The 18,428-nt window shown below is 40.5% G+C and overlaps 2 protein-coding genes across 4 annotated transcripts in view; one reads left to right on the top strand and one right to left on the bottom strand.

Moving 5' to 3' along the window:
• The window catches only part of SNX5 (sorting nexin 5), a 28,301-nt gene extending 25,837 nt beyond the window's left edge, over positions 1 to 2,464 (bottom strand). Inside the window, exons 1-2 of one of the 3 annotated variants that reach the window (XM_040637956.1) lie at positions 2,322 to 2,464; positions 2,000 to 2,082 (exon numbers count right to left, since the gene is read on the bottom strand). In XM_040637956.1, the coding sequence (XP_040493890.1) occupies positions 2,000 to 2,050 (51 nt within the window). In that variant the 5' untranslated portion in view covers positions 2,051 to 2,082; positions 2,322 to 2,464. Of the gene's footprint in view, positions 1 to 1,999; positions 2,161 to 2,321 lie in introns of those variants that run through there. The other 2 variants (XM_008710020.2, XM_040637954.1) reach the window with 2 other exon arrangements.
• Positions 2,465 to 2,569: 105 nt separating this feature from the next.
• MGME1 (mitochondrial genome maintenance exonuclease 1) lies at positions 2,570 to 18,004 on the top strand. The gene is made up of 5 exons (XM_008710021.2): positions 2,570 to 2,746; positions 3,388 to 3,967; positions 7,848 to 8,064; positions 16,335 to 16,467; positions 16,839 to 18,004. Exons 2-5 carry the CDS (start codon positions 3,454 to 3,456, stop codon positions 17,010 to 17,012), a joined length of 1,038 nt encoding a protein of 345 aa, XP_008708243.1. The 5' UTR covers positions 2,570 to 2,746; positions 3,388 to 3,453; the 3' UTR covers positions 17,013 to 18,004.
• Positions 18,005 to 18,428: the final 424 nt, after the last annotated feature.

The raw sequence follows: 18,428 nt of genomic DNA, 5'->3' as shown, positions 1-18,428 counted from the left end.
AACAAGCTGAAAAAGTAGTTACTGCAATAGCATTCAAAATCCTCATGAGTCAATTATGTTCCCTACTTTACTAGTGGATCTAAATGCCATGAACCCCTATTCTCGTGTAAATCTCTAAGTGGGAAGTTCACACTTAAGGTATTTTCTGTAAAAATGTAAAATACTTCAGCTGACTAACAAAGCTGTATTATGGCAAGAAAATAGTTTGCCCAAAATTTGACTTCCTGTTATTTCACATTTGTCCCAAACTCCCTTTTGCTGAACAGTGAAAACCACCTAGACTCAATCCACAGCGCTAGCATCACAGACATAAAGCAAAATGAGGGCGCCTGGGTGGCTCAGTCTTAAGGTTAAGCATCTGCTTCCAGCTCAGGTCATGATCCCAGCGTCCTGGTGAGTCCACATCGGGCTCCCTACTCAGCGGGAGTCTGTTCACCTTCTCCCTCAGCCCCTCCACCCTGCTTGTGGCTCTCTCAAATAAATAAAATCTTAAAAAAAAAAAAAAGAAGAAAAGAAAAAAAGGCAAAACGAAGCCATGAGTTAGAGTGGTATTTCATTAAGCTTTTTTAATATCCTGATTTCTGTAACTTAAAAATAACGCTGTATAATCCTGTAACCACTAAAACAGGCAGGAAATAGCCTTTACAGTCCTCCAATTCTGCCGGAGCATCAGAGTGGTGGGAAAATTACTTTAAAAGGCAGCTACAATATAGTGCAGTAAATAGGAAGGTCAGTTGAAGGAGTTAAGTCCTTTTAAATAGCTGTATAAAAAAGATTCTGGATCAAGAGGTGAGGTACCACACTGGGGGGGGGAAATCAAATTGCTGTCAAAATTCCTATTCAGCATCTAAACGTCTATAGAAAAAACTATGCCTACAGTATTCTAGAAAGAATCATCATCTCAAGCTCCCACTTTCGGTTTAGTAAAAAAAAAAAAAAAAAAAGTTTACTTCAATATTCAAAAAAAGTAAATACCCCAGTCAAGACCGTACCCTCACACACAAAGCTGCATTTCAATAACTAACGCGGCAATGATACCCAGCTAGCTGTGTGTTAACTTCGGTACTTCCTAGATGAAAAATAGTCTCTCCACACGTGCTGTGTGTGGTTCAAAGGTTGCCTTTGACTTCTAAGTTAGTTGGAACTCTGTAAGATGCCTTCCAGGTTACTTACACTTGAGAGCGCTTTGTAGTCTTAGGACTTTTTTTCTCATTTTCTGTCAGAAAAACTTCCATGGTGATGATTCTGCACATAACGCTGTGGCTCGTACCCGCCTCTATTAATTGCGAAACTAACAAGCGTAAATGACCAATGAAAGATAACCTGAACTTATTGCATTAGTTATCTTTTAGACCTCAAGATTTAAGGGGCATGGAGATAGCCTACATAAACACACACGTTTTTAGAAAGAAAAACTAAGTTTAACAAGTATTTGAGTACCTACTAAAAATGACGAAAATTCCCGCAGTGACGCATTTGGCGTTTATAAAGTTCTAAAGAACATGCTTCAAATTTGACTTGATGGAATTTCCCCAGTAGATGGGCCAAAAAGCTTTCCCAAGGTGGGGGGGGGGTTGGTTCGAAGGCAACAAGACCAAAATATGCCATTTACTGCAGGTCAAGTGGATTTCACGTTCATCGTCAAATCCTTACAAAGCCAGAGAAGTTCTCACAACTTTTTACGTGAGAGTACTTTCTCGAGTCTCTAGAGCGGAGCTCCAGACTCGCCGCGCGCCCTTGGTACCGGACACCCGGGCGCGTGCAGCCAGGACCGGTTCCGCGACGCTGGCTCTCACCCAGGGTCCGCAGCCCTCAAAAAGGAGGGAGCAAAAAGCGCGGGGTCCGGCAGGTGCCTCCGCGCGGCGGAGGGTGGGGGGGTGTCTTTCACGGAAAAACAGGGCTGCAGGATCAGCCCGCGAGGGATAGGGGAAGGAATGTGGGGCTCCGGGAGGTCGGCAGGGCCTCCCGTCCTGGAACATGAGGGCGAGGAGGGCCTCACCTTACTGCGGTCCTCCTCCTGCTGCTGCAGCAACTCGGGAACCGCGGCCATGGCGACGCGGGCCTCGAGCAGGGGCCGCCTGGCTGTGCGAGGAAAGAAGAGGCTGGGCCGCCGCCGCCTCCGGGGCGCCTCTCAGGGGCGGCCGCGGCCCCGCCTCCGCCAGCCTCCCTGCCCGACGGCGGCGGGAGGCCTCCGGACTCCGCCACCATCCCAGCAGCCCCGAGAAAGGCCAGCGGCGCGCCACGTGCTCCCCCAGAGCGGCCTCCCCCGTCCCCGCTGCCGTCCATCTTGGAGCCGGGCAAAAAAGCTACGAGTGGCCTACCCTCGCTCCGGGCCACGCGGAAATCGCCGACCGCAGGGCCGCGAAAAGGACTCGGAGCAACGGGTACTCGCACAGCAAGGCTCGTCTTAAGAAAGCCCGCACTCTAGTGCAAGGCAATTTATTACTCAGCCAGAGTCCAAGATGGCGACGGGCTGTGACGTACACAAGATATCGTGAGAGCGTAAGGGCGCGATTTGGAGGAGCCCGCGCTAACGCCCGAGGGGAGGGACTCCCCAAGGATCGCGGGAGTGTCTACAGCGGTGAAGGAGAGCCTAGCAGCGGGGCGCAAGCGCCGCAGTGCATGCCGGGACCGCCGCCCTTTAGACGGGGCTTAACTCTAGATCAGAGCGCGGGACCGAGGAAAGTACGGGTCCCGAGAGGTTGTCGGTGCTCTGGAAGTTAAGTGAAGTCTGGTGGCTTCTGAGGTACTGACCCGGGCCGTAAGCTGGGCTTCTGCTTAAGCCGTCTTATCCTTAATCCCGACTCCCACACCAGGGGCCCCAGCCGTCCTGTCCCCACCGTGGTTCCACACGTAGGGCGGAGTGGGAGGCCCCCTTCTGGAGATCACGGTGGCGGGCCCCGCTAAACACCGCGTACCTGCTCTTTCTTGGTGGGACCCTTCAGAAGCTCAATTTCCATGTCTGTAAACGGTGTCGCAGAAGCAACCACCTTAAAGGGTGTGAGAGTTAGTGAGAAGTCTGCTCCTGGAATCCTTAGCAGGGAGCCTGGTATCTAAGGATCAGTGGTTCACCGTGACCGTCGTAGCCGCTCGCTATAGGACGGAGTGTAGCGTTCTGTTTTTCTCTCACACATGTTCCCTTCCTAGGCGTCCCCGTTCTTCAGATTAAATATTGGGGACGTCTTGCCCCAAGCTGTACCATTTCATATTTAACAAGTGCTGGTCGTTCTGGCAATTAAAGAGAGTCTTTGGAAATAGCTTTGTCCAAACATGTCGAAAAAGCTTAATGGAATGCAGGTTAATGTGCCTTGTACTGATGCAGCTTCCATTTCAGACGTTCAAATACTTCGTACATTTGGTATCTAACTCCACTTTTCTCTTTAATAGGAGTGCAAAAATAAAAGGCCCTCAACATTGCAAGTAGACTAGAGGGAAGTGAGAAAGCATCTAAAGATGAAGGCGTTTCAGACCATATGCAGGCTGCTCAGAAGTTCAAAGGGGTTTTCTCTTAAACCAACCGCCCGTGTGGATTTCTCCACTTCCTCTTATTCATGTAGCAGGAAGAAAAAAGTGAACCCTTATAAAGAAGTGGACCAAGAAAAGTACTCTGATTTAGTACAGTCTGTCTTGTCATCCAGAGCCCTTGCTCAGACTCCAGAATCGTTGTTTGAGGAAGATAATTTACTCTATGGACCTGTGAGTAAGTGTAAGCCCCCAAAGAAAGAGGAGGAAGCAAGAGTTCCACGAAACTGGTGTCCTCTCTTCAATCCAGACAGAAGCATAAAACCAAATGCAACAAGTACTCCTACAATTCCTTTGAAAATCCCTTTGCAAAGAAATACAATACCAAGTGTGACCAAGATCCTTCAGCAGACCATGACATCAGAACAGACTTTCTACTTGGAGAGGTGGAGACAGCGGATGATTCTGGAACTGGGAGAGGATGGCTTTGCAGAATATTCTTCAAGTAATTTTTTCAATCCTGGTTCTGTATGGTTACTGTGTTTTCTAGAATATAGAGCACCTGTGTGAAAAGACTTAGGGTGTTTTTTGACCTGAACTAGTGAGGCGCTGTTTTCGAATGATAATTAGCATTAAGTAGCACTTTATGTGTATTAACTCAATCATCATAACAACCTTATGAAGCGTATATACTATTATTCTCATTTCTCAGATAAAACTGGAGCACAGAGAGCAAGTAGTTTGACTGAATGATGCAGAAAATTCTTTTATAAGCTACAGACTTAAGTATTGAAGTTGCCTGTTTTCTTCTTCGAGTAAGGGAAAGACTCAATCACCTGATAATGGAATTCTACTTGTTTGCTAGGTATTCTATTCAGAATGTAGTAAATACCCCTTGCTCTACTTATCCTCATTGACATGTAAATTTAAAGACTAGGAATAAGCCGGAACACATGATTTGTATTTAGATTTTGGTAAATTGAGATAATCTGATGCTCTTGATCATTGAGAAGAAATAAACTTTAGTTTTCAACTCCTAATTTACTAAATTCTTAGGTGAGGAGAATAGCTTCCTTCAAACAGGCTGCATTCAGTAGCAAGGTTAGAGACCATTGGCACAGGTGAATTAGCTGGTCCTCATCAGGATTATGTAATTGTCTTTTATTAAAGCTAGGTTTTATGTTGATCATTCCTTAGCCCATGCTTCCAAGAGAGCAGTAAGTATACCCCAGTGGTTGGTACAGAGCACTTTTAATTTTAAGAGTAATGCACCTATTTTGTGGCATCTTAGAAAAAATGGTGTGTGGTTAACACATAAAACATGTAGTCACGTATATTAAGTATATAGACAGCACCTGGATGTGGCAAAAAATGGTCAAGGTCCTCTAGAACATTCCTCAGCTGTGTGAGGGGGAGGAATATATGCAGGAGCTAACTGCCTTTAGGTAATAAGTAACAACCACTAAACTATTCTTTGCTTTCTAAACAAGCAACATAAAATTAAATCTTTTAATGGCATCTCCTGTTTCTTATTTGTACCACTAGGACTTAGAATTGACATTGTTTCCTCATAGGAAGTTGTTTTTGATTTTCCTTAAACCTGGAATATCATAGTTTGTGGGAATCCTGAAATCACTGATAGAAAAGTAAAGGCAGAAACCTGCTAGGAGTTTGGGAACCTAGGACTTGTAGCCCTTGGCACAAAGTAAAAAAGTACTCTGGAGGCCCGCTTGATAAAGGAAAGGAATTTCTGTTGGGAATGTGAAGGTGCTCCACTATCCCAAGCAGAGATAAAACTGGTTGTTTTCCATATAATCAACTTTGTTATCCAGATTATTACTCTGATGTGTTTCTCATTTAACTCAGGATAAATTCTAAGAAACAGGCAGAATCACTTTTTTTCCGTAGGGGGCAATCACATGAGGATTAGTGTCATGCTTCCCCCTACCAATAAAAAAGAAAGGAAGAAGAAAAAGAAAAAGCATGTCATAACCCACTAAATTGATTAGTGGTTCAGGAGAGGTAGTTTTTAAAATACTGTACTGATAAATTCCTTTCTACCTGCTCTTTCCAAAGAGCATGGAGATGTGCCCAGAGCTGGCATTCTCAACATTTGGTCAATTTCTCAACCAAAAGTTTACCTTTTGAAGATTGCCAAGGATAAGAAAGTCTGACTTGGATTTATATTTAAGTGTTTATCATAGTGGAAAGGGATGGGGTTTATCTTTTCAGTTTATTGCTGCTGTGACTTTTTAATCTTAAAATATTACCCATCCTGCCAGTTTGTCAGAATCTTGGAGACTGATGGATTTTTTTTTTTAATGCACTTTATATACTGGGATTTGAAAACATTTCACTTTCATCCCTTTAATTTATTGAATGAATATTCTAACTTGGTGCTATCTGCAATAAATTTTGTGCCTTTTAAAATTTATTTAGACAGGGGTGCCTGGGTGGCTCAGTCAGTTAAGCGTCTGCCTTCGGCTCAGGTCATGATCCCAGGGTCCTGGAATCAAGTCCCATATCGGGCTCCCGCCTCAGTGGGGAGTCTGCTTCTCCCTCTGCCCCTTCCCCCTGCTCGTCCTTGCTCTCAAATAAATAAAATCTTTAAAAAATAATAATAAAACGGGGCGCCTGGGTAGCGCAGTAGTTAAAGCGTCTGCCTTCGGCTCAGGGCGTGATCCCGGCGTTCCGGGATCGAGTCCCACATCGGGCTCCTCCGCTGTGAGCCTGCTTCTTCCTCTCCCACTCCCCCTGCTGTGTTCCCTCTCTTGCTGTCTGTCTGTCACATAAATAAAATCTTAAAAATAATAATAATAATAATAAAACGTAAAATTTACTTAGACAAGTTCAGTCATATTTAATGTTCTGAGCCTTACAATCTAAGGGATCCTATAATCCAGATTCCCATGTTTGTTGCCTCTTACATGTGAAGAGCCCAGCCAGGGATTAAGTCCGCAGTGGAGAAGGAATTACTTGCTTGGCAATTGATAAAGCAGTTTGTTTTCTTCCTTTTTTGACCATGTTTTGTGTTCTGCTTTAAGATTGTCTATAGGTGAATGCTGTAGTTTTACCTAGATTTTAATTCCATCTGTCTTAAATTTCTTGTAGGCCTTTCATATGCTAATAAGTCCAATTGAGCCAAGTAAATTTGGAGTGTAATAGCTCAGTTCTTAGTTGCATTTCATTGAACTCTCCAAGTAATTTCCCAGAAGTGATTCCATTTTTTGACGATGGTAGAACTGACCTTTCAAAATCTTGGTAAAATAGTATTTGATAAATGTAGCATATGGTTTGAAATTATCTTATTAGATCAGATTTTCCTCATTTTCAATGGGTCAGTCTCCACGCATGTATATTTTCTACTCTGCTTCTGTGTGTTTCTAAATAATGGTCCCTAATTTTGCCTTCCTCACTCTGTTGTATGATGGACTGGAATTGAACATGGACTCTGATGCCAGGCTGCTAGTGTACCTTTTCGCTTTGGGGCAAGTTAACAGCATTGTGTAGCCCTCACTCATTAAACTGGGAGTAACGAGTCTTATCTTGCTGGGTTATTGTGTTTGAAAGTTAAATAGTATTTTGAAAGCACCAAGGCCACTGCTTAGCACAATGCCTCCTCTTTGTTTCCTTCCCTCATCAAGGGTGAAGTGAGTATGTAGAATTTCTTGGATTTGTTTGTGTTTTCTTAACTTAAAATTGTGTGAGGATATACAGGTATCATTATGTTGTATACCTGAAACGAATACAATCTCATATGTCAATTATACATAAAATTTTTTTAAGCATATGAGGAAAAATTTCAGGACAGAGCAAATGTCTTAAGAGGTTTAGCCCCCCCAAAAAAGTACGGAAGAGTGTTACATATTTTCTCTCGCCCCAAAGTTCCAAAACATCCAATTTGTTTTAATTTGTATATGCCTTGATTTTTATTCCTTGCCATTCATTAAGCCTGTTAGCAAAAGGATTCCCCCACCTATGTTCATTAATTCAGTGTTGGTTGTAAAAAGAACTGTGAACAAGCACAGTTCCTTAACTTTCTAACAATTATTTATCGTAAGCAGTTAGGTTACTAAAATGGATACTTAAATTCACAGTGCAGTACACTCAGTGTGGTCCTTTTGTCCCCAGATCTTCACTTGTAGCTTTGGCTTAATTCTAGAAATTCTTTATTTTAATTCATTTTATTGTTCAAACTATTTTAGTCCCTTTCCTTTTCAAAGTGCATTCTTAGATTTCACAAGAGGCTAACGTGATCTTAGCAGTTGTCACTTAAAGGTAACTTACATAATTTCTAATTTTAATATTCAGAAGTTTTTAAGTTACTTGTTTTTTAGTACTAGCTTTGTTCTTGTTTTTTCTTTTTCCCCTGATTTTCTTTTCAGACATATTTTTACAAGGGAAACGGTTCCATAAAGCCTTGGAAAGCATACTTGCACCCCAAGGGGACTTGAAAGAGAGAGATGAGAATCTCGAATCTGGATATATCCAAAGTGTCCAGCATATCCTGAAAGATGTCAGTGGAGTGCGAGCTCTTGAAAGTGCTGTTCAACATGAGACCTTAAAGTATGTAGGTCTACTGGACTGTGTGGCTGAATATCAGTAAGTATTCGATTTTTGTTCTATCAAAGTGTGGAGATAAAGTAATGTGGGGCGGAACAGATGATGCCTGTCAAACACTATTTTTTCCTCTGAACTCTTGCTTCAAAGTACAGCCCTGTGAAGTCAAAACCTCTATGATACATAAAAGAATTGGGTATGGGGCAGGAGGTAAGGACAGATACAGGAGGAAGAGCCTCATAATTCTTGTAAATCTGTGTTCCAGCATAAATGTGTTTGGTGGAGAAAAGGAATCATTTTTCAATATCCAGCATGTTCCTCCTTCCCTACCCCCAAGCAAGCTACTAACCACTAGATCCAATTTGATGGGGCACCTAAGTGGCTCAGTTGGTTAAGTGGTCAACTCTTGCTTTTGGCTCAGGTCCTGATCTCAGGGTCGTAAGATCGAGCACTGGGTCGGGCTGTGTGCTAAGTGTGGAGTCAGCTTAAGACTCTCTCCCTCTCCCTTTGTCCCCCCCAACCCCCCACAACACACACGTACACTCTCACTCTCTCTCTCTCTCTCTAAAATCTTAAAAAGAGATCCAGTTTGGTTTTTTTTTGTTTTTGTTTGGTTTTTTTTTTTAAAGATTTTATTTATTTATTCGACAGAGATAGAGACAGCCAGCGAGAGAGGGAACACAAGCAGGGGGAGTGGGAGAGGAAGAAGCAGGCTCACAGCGGAGGAGCCTGATGTGGGGCTCGATCCCATAACGCTGGGATCATGCCCTGAGCCGAAGGCAGATGCCCAACCGCTGTGCCACCCAGGCGCCCCAAGAGATCCAGTTTGATTCCCGCATTTTCTTTCCCATTTCCCTAAAAATAGCACCTTGATCTGCTAGCCCTGAAAATCATTTCTTTTCCTGACTTCCAGGTGGTATTTGACATGATAGAAACTCTGAGCTTACTAAAGCTTCCTGGGGTTTTTAAATTGCTGCTCTGTTACTGTTTTTCCCCCTTAACTCCAGTTTCCAAGGGGAGATATAACCTGCAGGTTACCCCTATTCCAAAAAAAGGATGTGGGCGACACACCAGGATAGGTAAAAACCTGTGAGTGTAACTCTTGGAACTCTAGTCAAAATTTAAATTAAAAAAAAAGTGACAATATTCATTAGTCTGAAAACTGTTTAGTTTTGTGCCATAACTGCCTTGTATCTGAGAAGAGCCCGTGTCCCTAGAAATTTAATAGGCTATTTCTAGCTGCCCTTTAGATTAACCAAGGTAGCCACACAATCAGTTCTACTCAAGGCCTTCCAGAAGTTCCTGATACCAAGGGTGCCTGGGTGGCTTAGTCGGTTGGGTGGCTGCCTTTGGCTCAGGTCATGATCCCGGAGTCCCTGGATCGAATCCTGACTCAGGCTGCCTGCTTAGCGGGGAGTCTGCTTCTCCCTCTAACCCTCCCCTTTCTCTTGGTTTCTCTCTCAAATAAATAAATAAAATCTTTAAAAAAAAAAAAAAAGTTCCTGACACCAAACTCTTCACAGTGCTGTCCACAGTACTGATGTTTGTTCTCTTCTCTTTAAGTGGAAAGCATCGACATTGAGAATATGCCCATTGAATATTTTTGAAAACTAATAAAGCTTATTACTTAATAATATTATTATTTTTAATAGGTAATATATGTGTTTGGTTAACCGAAGCTACTAAAAGTAAGTCCCCCATCTCCACTTTTTCTTTAAAAAAGGTTTCTAATGTGGCAAAATACATGTAACATAAAATTTACCATGAACTTCACCATTTTTAGGTATATAGCTGAGTATCATTAAATACATTCATAATGTTGCACAGCCGTCAATACCATCTACCTCCAGGGCATGTCACCTTATAAAACTGAACTTCTGTGCCCATTAAACAGTAATTACTTACTCTCCCCTACTTCCAACCCCTGGCAACCATCATTCTACTTTCTGTCTCCATGAATTTACCTACTTCATGTGGGTGGAATCAAAGTATTTGTCTTTTTGTGACTGACTTTATCCTTGTGCTTTACACAATTTTTAAAGTTTTTCCTGTAAGCCGGTTTGTTTATTTTGTTGTCATTGTTGCCTGTGCCTTTGGTGTCACATCCAGTAAATCACCACCAAATCCACTGTCATTAAGCTTGGGCCCTCTGTTTTCTTCTAAGAGTTTTACGTAGTTTTAGGTCTTACCTTTAGGTCATGGATCCATTTTGAGTTAACTTCTGTATGTGGTGTTAGGTAAGAGTCCAACTTCGTTCCTTTGCATGTGGATGTCCAGTTTCCCCAATACCATTTGTTGAAAAGACTGTCCTTTCCTCATTGAGTATACGTGGCACCTTTTGTCAAAAATCATGTGACTATGTATGTGAGGTTTTATTTCTGGGCTGTCTATTGATTTCTATTGGTTATGTGTCTATCTTTATACAAGTACCATACTATTTTAATTATTATAGCTTTGTAGTAAGCTTTGAAATTAGCAAGTGTGAGTCTTCCAGTTTTCAAGGTTGTTGTGGCTTTTCAGAGTCCCTTGAGATTCCATGTGGATTTAGGATAGGTTTTCGATTTGTACAAAAATCGTCCTTGAGATTTTTATAGATTGTATTAAATTTATAGATCATTTTGGGTAATATGAACATCTTAACAGTATTAAATCTTCCAGTCCATGAACAGGGGGCATGTTTCCATTTAGGTCTTTAATTTCTTTCAGCAACGATTTGCAGTTTTTATTGTGGAAGTCTTTAGTCTCCTTGGTTAATTCCCAAGTATTTTATTCATTTTGATGTTACTATATGGAATTGTTTTTGTAATTTCCTTTCCATATTGTTCATTGTTTATGTATAGAAATGTACTTGAATTTTGTGTTGAATTTTTATCCTACTACTTTGCTGAATTTATTTATATAGTCCTACCAGCTTTTGTGTGGATTCTTTAGAGTTTTTAAGATAAAAGATCATTCATCTGTGAACAGATCATTTTACTTCTTCCTTTCTAGTTTGGATGCTTTTTTATTTCTTTGTCTTGCTTAATTGCTCCTGCTAGAACATTGAGTCTCTTGAATAGAAGGGGTGAAAGTAGACAGCCTTGCTTTGTTCCTGACCTTAGAGGAAAACCTTCCAGCCTTTCACCATTGATTATGATGTTTGCTGTGAGCTTTTCATATATGGATTTTATTATGTTGAGGTAGTTTTTTTCTATCCCTAGCTTGTTGAGTATTTTTTTTCATAAAGGGTATTTCATTTTGTCAGATGCTTTTTCTTCATCAGTTAAGATAAGTGGTTTCCTTCATTCTGTTAATAAAATATATCACATTGGTTGATTTTTGTGTGTTAAACCATCCTTGCATTCCAGGAATAAAGCCCACTTTGTGATGCTGTATAATTCTTTTAATATGTTGCTGAATTTGATTTGCTACTATTTTGTTGATGATTTTTGCATCCATGTTCATAAGGATTATTATTCTGTAGTTTTCTTGTAGTGTCTTTGTCTGGCTTTGGTATCAGGGTAATGCTGGATTCATAGAATGAGTTAAGAAGAGTTCCCTACTTTTCAATTTCTCTGGAAAAGGTTTAGCTTTGGCATTAGTTATGTAAAATTTGGTGGGATTCACTCATAAAGTTATCAGGTCTAGAGCTTTTAGTTGCCAGAAGATTTTTGATTACTGATGAAATCTCCTTTCTAATTATAGAGCTGTTCAGATATTCTCTTTCTTCATGATTTAGTCCTGGTAGGTTTTGTGTTGCTAGGAATTTGTTTATTTCATATAGGTTATCCAACTTGTTGGCATATGATTTTTCATAGTGCTCTCATCCTTTTTATTTCTGTAGAATTAGTAGTAATGTCCCAGTTTCTTTTCTGATTTATGTAATTTGAGTCTTCTTTTTTTCTAAGTCCATCTAGCTAAAGGTTTGTCAATTTTGTTGATCTTTTCAAAAAACCAGTGTTTATTTTCATTGTTTTTTTTTCCTGTTGGTTTTCTATTCTGAATTTCATTTGTCTTTTCTCTAATCTCTTTTATTTCCTTCTATAGGCTTTGGGTTTACTTCGTTTTTTTGGTTCCTTAAGTTGTAAGGTTAGGATATTGATTTGATTCTTCCTTGTTTTTTGGGGTTTTTTTTGTTTGTTTGTTTGTTTGCTTTTAAGTTATTTATTTATTTATTTATTTATTTATTTATTTATTTATTTAACAGAGAGACAGCCAGAGAGAGAGGGAACACAGGCAGGGGGAGTGGGAGAGGAAGAAGCAGGCTCCCAGCGGAGGAGCCTGATGTGGAGCTTGATCCCAGGACCCTGGGATCACACCCTGAGCCAAAGGCAGACGCTTAACGACTGAGCCACCCAGGCGCCCCAAATTCTTCCTTGTTTTTTAATATAAGTATTTATTGCTGTATAGCTTCCTTAATACTAATTTCACTGTGTCCTGTAAGTTTTGGTATGCTATGTTTTCATTTTTATTCACCTGTAAGTATCTTCTGATTTCCCCTGTGATTTCTTCTTTGGTTGGTTGATTATGTTAATTTCCACAAATTTGTGATTTTTTTTCCAGTTCTACTTCTTTTATTGATTTCTAACTTCAACTTGTGGTTGGAGAAGATACTTTTGTGATATCTATCTTTTTAAATATATACAGACTTAATTTATGGCCTAATTTATGTCCTGGAAAATGTCCTGTGTATGCTTGAAAAGGTGTGTATTCTGTTGTTGGTTAGAGAATACTATGTTCGTTAGATCTAGTTGGTTTATTGTGTTGTTTTAAGTCCTTTATTTCCTCACTTCCTTCTGCTGGTTCTATTATTGAAAATAGGTATTGAAGTCTCCAACTATTATTATAGACCCATATTTTTGGGGCACCTGGCTAGCTTGTTCGGAAGAGCATGTGACTCTTAATCTCAGGGTCAGAGCCCCATGTTGGGTGCAGAGATTACTTAAATAGAAGTTAAAAAAAATAACTGTAGTTCTCCCTTCAGTTTTGTCAGTTTTTGCTTCATATAGTTTGCTAGTCTGTTACTAGGTGCATAAATGTCTATAATTGTTGTATCTTTTTGATGTATTGAACCTTTTGTTAATACATAATGTCTTTCTTTATCTTGTCTTTTTTAATTTAAAGACTATTTTGTCTGCTGTTAGAGCCACCTTTGCTCTCTTTTGGTTATGATTTGCATGGAATATCTTTTTCTATCTTTTCACATTCAGCCTGTTTGTGTCTGAGTATATAGTAAGTCTCTTGTAGACAGCATATATTTGAATCATGTGTTTTATCCATTCTGCCAGTCTCTGTCTTTTGACTGGAGAGTTTAATCCATTTACATTTAAATTAGTTACTGATAAGGAGAGACTTCTGTCATTTTGTTATTTATTTTCTATAGGCATTATAGCTTTTTTGTCTCATTTCCTTTATGTTGCTGTCTTCTTTTGTGTTTTGTTTCCTTTTTTGTAGTGAAACATTTCAATTTCTCATTCCCTTTTGTGTATATTCTATATCCAATTTCCTTGTGATTACCATGGGAATTACATTTAACATCCCAGTTATAACACTCTAATTTGAATTTGTACTAACTTAACTTCAATTGATATACGAAAACTGCTCCTATCACAACTCTGTCCCTGTCCCTTTCAGTTGTTGATGTCACAGAATTGTCTTTATATATTATGTGCCCCAAAACATAAACTCATAATTTTTCTTAGGTTTACTAATCTCTTAAGTTATGTAGAAAACAAGCCACTCACCCTCCACTCACCTGTCCGTGGGCCCCTTCCTCTTTGCTGCATGCAGTCTCTGGTACCTGAGGTGCATGGCTCATTGCCAGCAGTTGGATGCTGCTGGCAGGTTAAGGTTAAGAGTTAGAAAGGGAGTCAATATATCTTGAGAAGTACCTTGGAACATGTCTGCCTTAGGGTCTTCCAGAAGTGGCAAGAATTTGGTGGATCCAATAGAATGTAGAGTATTGTGGATTTACAAATACAAGGAAATGTGACTGTGGGGCAACTGAGACGAAATGGACAACTTGGAGCATGAATGAGAACTAGCTCTGATGGGGCAGGAAATGATGGAGAGACTCAAGTCAGAAGAGCTCCTGTTTCAGCAGCAACAGCTAATATTCCAGCTGGAGCTGGAAATGCAAGAAAAAGTTGGATTAGGAGAACTGCAGAGAGTAATTAGAGAAGGAGATGAGTGGGGCGCCTGGGTGGCTCAGTTGGTTAACTGTCTGCCTTCCACTCCAGTCATGATCTCAGAGTCCTACGATCAAGCCCCACATGGGGCTCCCTGCTCCTCAGGGGAGTCTGCCCCTCTCCCCCTCCCCCCCACGCTTGTGCTTGCACGCTCTCTCTTAAAAAAAAAAAGAGATGAGAATGAGTATAGAAAATAAGAGTGAAGATGTTTCCCATCAAAAGGATACAGCAGGAGACTCACGCAAAACACTAGTTGAAGTTAATGCCCTGATGGGGCAGCTCACTTGAGCAGAGTTGGAAGAACATAATGAACCAGTGCTTAAACATTGTGCTTAAACATTGATCAAGATTTGTATGATCAACCAACCAAAGAGCAATAATTTTTTCTGCTTGCTTCAAGTTTTAAAAAAAGAGCTGTAGAAAACAAAAAGTGGAGGTATAAATCATTGTTACAAAAATGCTCGCTTTTATAATTGCCTACGTATTTACCTTTATTGAGGTCTTTGGGCATCTTTAAGACTAAAAAGGTCTTTGTCTAGTAGAACTGCCATCACATCTTTTTCAGGGACAGTTTCTGTTGATTTATTTTTTTTTCCTTTGAATGGGCCATACTTTCCTGTTTCTTTGTATGCCTTGTGATTTTTGTTGTTGTTGAAAACTAGATATTTGAAGGATGCCTGGGTGGCTCAGTCGGTTAAGTGTCTGCCTTCAGCTTGGGTCCTGGGATCGAGTCCCACTGCAAGAAACAGTGGTCCATGTCAGAAGTCTTTCTTTTAGGGTATTTTGATTTATTCCAGGTTGAGAACTATGAAGGTCCCTGGGAATACTGGGGCCTTCTCTTCATTTGCATAGGTTATAATTGTTTTGTAATATTGCAAAGTTTGAGAGACAGTAAAACTACCTCTAGACCTGCCCTGTCCAAGAGATTACCCACTAGGCACATACGACCATTAAATACTTGAGTGTGGCCAATCTAAAGTGAGGTATGCTATAAATATACAAAGTAGGTTTCAGTGACTTAGTACAAAAAAGAATGTAAAGGATCCCATTAATAACTTTTTTATATTACACAATGAAATATTTTTGGTATGTTGGGTTAAATAAATTATTAAAATTTCACCTGTGTTTTCTTTTTTGATGTGGTTACTAGAAAATCTGAAATAACATACGTAGCTTGCATTTTATTTCTTTTAGTGCTACTCTAGGTTGACTTTATAAATACCTTGTATAAGTTGTAATTGTAGAGCTATGGTGACAGGTGGGTAACAGACATACTTAATACAAAATCTCCCTCTAAAATGCTGGTTTTGAAATTGAAGTTCATGAAAGACAGAATGAACAGATAGTAACCAGTTATCAGTCTGCTTACCCTGTGATCCTTCTGATATCTGCACTTGGCAAGTATAAAATCCCACCGGATGAGGAGTAATGGGGAGGAATGTACTGGTTGTTTGACTTTTTTAAGTGGCAGGAATTTTTTTATTTTCCGAATATCCCTAATAGTAAGACACCCTACCCTGTCTGTAAACTTTCAGGGCGGGGACCAAGTCTTCTTATTTCTATTTCTGCATATAACTGGTGCCTATTAAATGCTGATAGATCTGAACCCCAGCTTTGGTTTCTGAGCAAGAGAATCTCTGAAGCACCATGATGCTTTTGTCCTTTATGATAGGGACTTTGCTACTGGTCTCCTGTGGTTCATCCTGATAGATACTTGAAATAAGATCAACTAAGATGGTGATAGACATAGTTCCAATTCGTGTGTCAGCTGTTAAAGGAAACAAGGCCGTGGAGGTCCAGAGGACTTTTGAGACAGTTTAGAAACTGGAACTGTGGGAAAGTCCCCCAGTACTTCCAATGGGTCCACCCCTGTAGCTCTCACTGGTGTGCTTCCAGAAGCATTTCCCATCTTACCTCTGACAGGCACATTACTGACCTGAATATAGAACTCAGAGGAAAGAGAACACCATACTTCTCTAATCCTCAGAAGTAAAGCTCAGAGCAGCTGTCTTTTTGGAAAGTGGAGAACAGAAGCAGCAGTCATTGAGTGATAAGTAGTAAACCACACCTAAGAAGAGGCTTAACCTCTTAGAGTTTCTTAGTTTGAACTATTACCTATGAAGACTTCCTTTGGTTTTTCTTTAGGGGCAAGCTGTGTGTGATTGATTGGAAGACATCGGAGAAACCAAAACCTTATATTCGAAATACATTTGACAGCCCGCTGCAGGTTGTGGCCTATGTTGGTGCCATAAATAACGATGCCAACTATAGCTTTCAGGTCAGGACACTGAGCCTCTACTTGCATAAAGCCATGGCTACTTCACTCCTTGTGATTTTTATTCTGTCTGTGTCCCACTGCTTGCTCTGTTTCTTGTCCTTCTACCACCTTAAAAAGCACTTCCCCCTGTCGGAGCTTTCTGTCATTGCTAATAGTGCTTTAGTGTTTACAGTCCATTCTTCAATATCTTACTTGTCATCTTTGTGTTCTTATGTATCCTGGTGCCATCTTTCATCAACCCCTCTTAGAAGCAGTTGGGAGATTTTACTGTAGATTGTTTTGTTCTGAGTTTGCCCTAGAGCAAGAAGGAAATGAACCTCAACTCTGGTCCTACTGTATAAATGCTGCAACTGCCCTGTGTTTCTTCCTAGGTTCAGTGTGGCTTAATTGTGGTGGCCTACAAGGATGGATCCCCTGCCCACCCACATCTCATGGACACTGAGCTCTGTTCCCAGTACTGGGCCAAGTGGCTTCTTCGACTAGAAGAATATACAAAGAAGGAAAAGAATCAGAATATTCAGAAACCAGATGAGGGGACAGAATGATGTCTGGGAACATTCAGTAGTTCCTTACAGTTTGGGAAGATCTGTTGCTGTTTATGGTAGAGATGCCACAGGATCTGAGAGCTACATAACCCAAGTGGAAGTATTTGTTGAAATGTATTACAACTAAAAAGATCGAAAAGCCAGAAAAGTTTAGATTTTAAGGGTTAGACTTGAGCACATAGAAGAAGCACAAGTAAGCATGGTCTATCATTTATCTGAAAAAGGGAAGCAGGATTCGCACAGTGTTGGTGGCTCATGGACTCCCCTGTAGAACTTCTGTATCCCGAGCAGAATGCCCAGTCCTTGAATTGAGATTGGAGGGCGTGAGGCTTGGCATGCAAGAAGTTCCCCAGGGTACCCCAGGAGGGAAGGGATCACATGCCCCGATGCTGTGTGTGGAGGGAGAAATCGTGTGGGCCAACTCCTCCTGCCAACGTGGTTTCCTAAAACTGGTTTTATATGTTGAGGTTTTCTATATATTTCATATGGGGGAAAAAGCTTCCATTTACCCTTTTTGAAAAAATTTATTTTTTTTATATTTAATGTGATTCCTTAGCCTCAAGTCAACTTTGCTGTCTGGAAAGATGGAACATTTTCACATGGTTGACAATCCCCCTTAGCATACCAGTAAATAACCCCCAGGAGTAGCTAGACCCCAGTCTGAGATTTGTAATGATGGATATTTTAGTAGCTCTGTTCTGGTTTGAGTCAGTGAACCATGTACATAAAGAAAAAGTATCATTTGTGAGATTCTTCAGCTGGGGGAACAGTAATTTTTTGTGTATTTGATAAGTAATAAAAAGTATTAGTTGTCACTGGGATCGGGAAACTTAAATGCCCACTATAGCTTTGGGGGAAGGCTCCCTGTTTTATGGAATGGGATAGCATTTAAGTTACAGTTGTGGTCTTAAAATAGTAGGGTGCTACAATTAGTTTTTTTCTTTAATTAGCCATTAATTATAAGAAATAAAATATAACATGAGTAAAGTAATGAGGCTGTTGGTTCTGTTTCTTTTTAGATTTGTGTGTTTATAATTTCGTAAACCTGGAAATTGTTTAGACTTTGTATTTAGAAGCAGAATTCACAGTTTTGCCACTGGCCCAGTAGCTTTGGCATGAGTTCTCCATAAGTGCGTAAAAGAAGGAGGCGTCCTCTGCCATGGTCACCTGGCAAGGAAGGTAAGCTTCAGGTAGGAGGGAGGATTGCAAGGGACCTTTCAGTAATACACACCTCTGCATTCTCTTCAAACAGCAGATAGTCACGTAGCCTGGCCTTTCCAAAGTCAAAAATCAAGTGAGATTTTAAAAGTTGTAACAGCAGATTTTTCCACACTGCTTTAATAAGCCTCCCTCCAGGATTTAGGAGACTAGGCCCCGCAAGACTGCGTTTTAATACAGTTCTCTAGGGCTCATAGA

Source organism: Ursus maritimus, unplaced genomic scaffold, assembly GCF_017311325.1.
Source record: "Ursus maritimus isolate PB19 unplaced genomic scaffold, ASM1731132v1 scaffold_22, whole genome shotgun sequence".
Taxonomy (NCBI): Eukaryota; Metazoa; Chordata; class Mammalia; order Carnivora; family Ursidae; genus Ursus; species Ursus maritimus.
Note: the sequence above shows the minus strand (reverse complement) of the source record. Positions and strands in the feature narration are given on the sequence as shown.

Bases quoted from the DNA above. Each gene is read 5' to 3' on its own strand.
- MGME1 (XM_008710021.2), top strand. From the start codon at position 3,454: ATGAAGGCGTTTCAGACCATATGCAGGCTGCTCAGAAGTTCAAAGGGG. The intron at 3,968-7,847 runs GTAATTTTTTCA...TTTTCTTTTCAG, and splicing joins CTTTGCAGAATATTCTTCAA to ACATATTTTTACAAGGGAAA. The intron at 16,468-16,838 runs GTCAGGACACTG...GTTTCTTCCTAG, and splicing joins ATGCCAACTATAGCTTTCAG to GTTCAGTGTGGCTTAATTGT.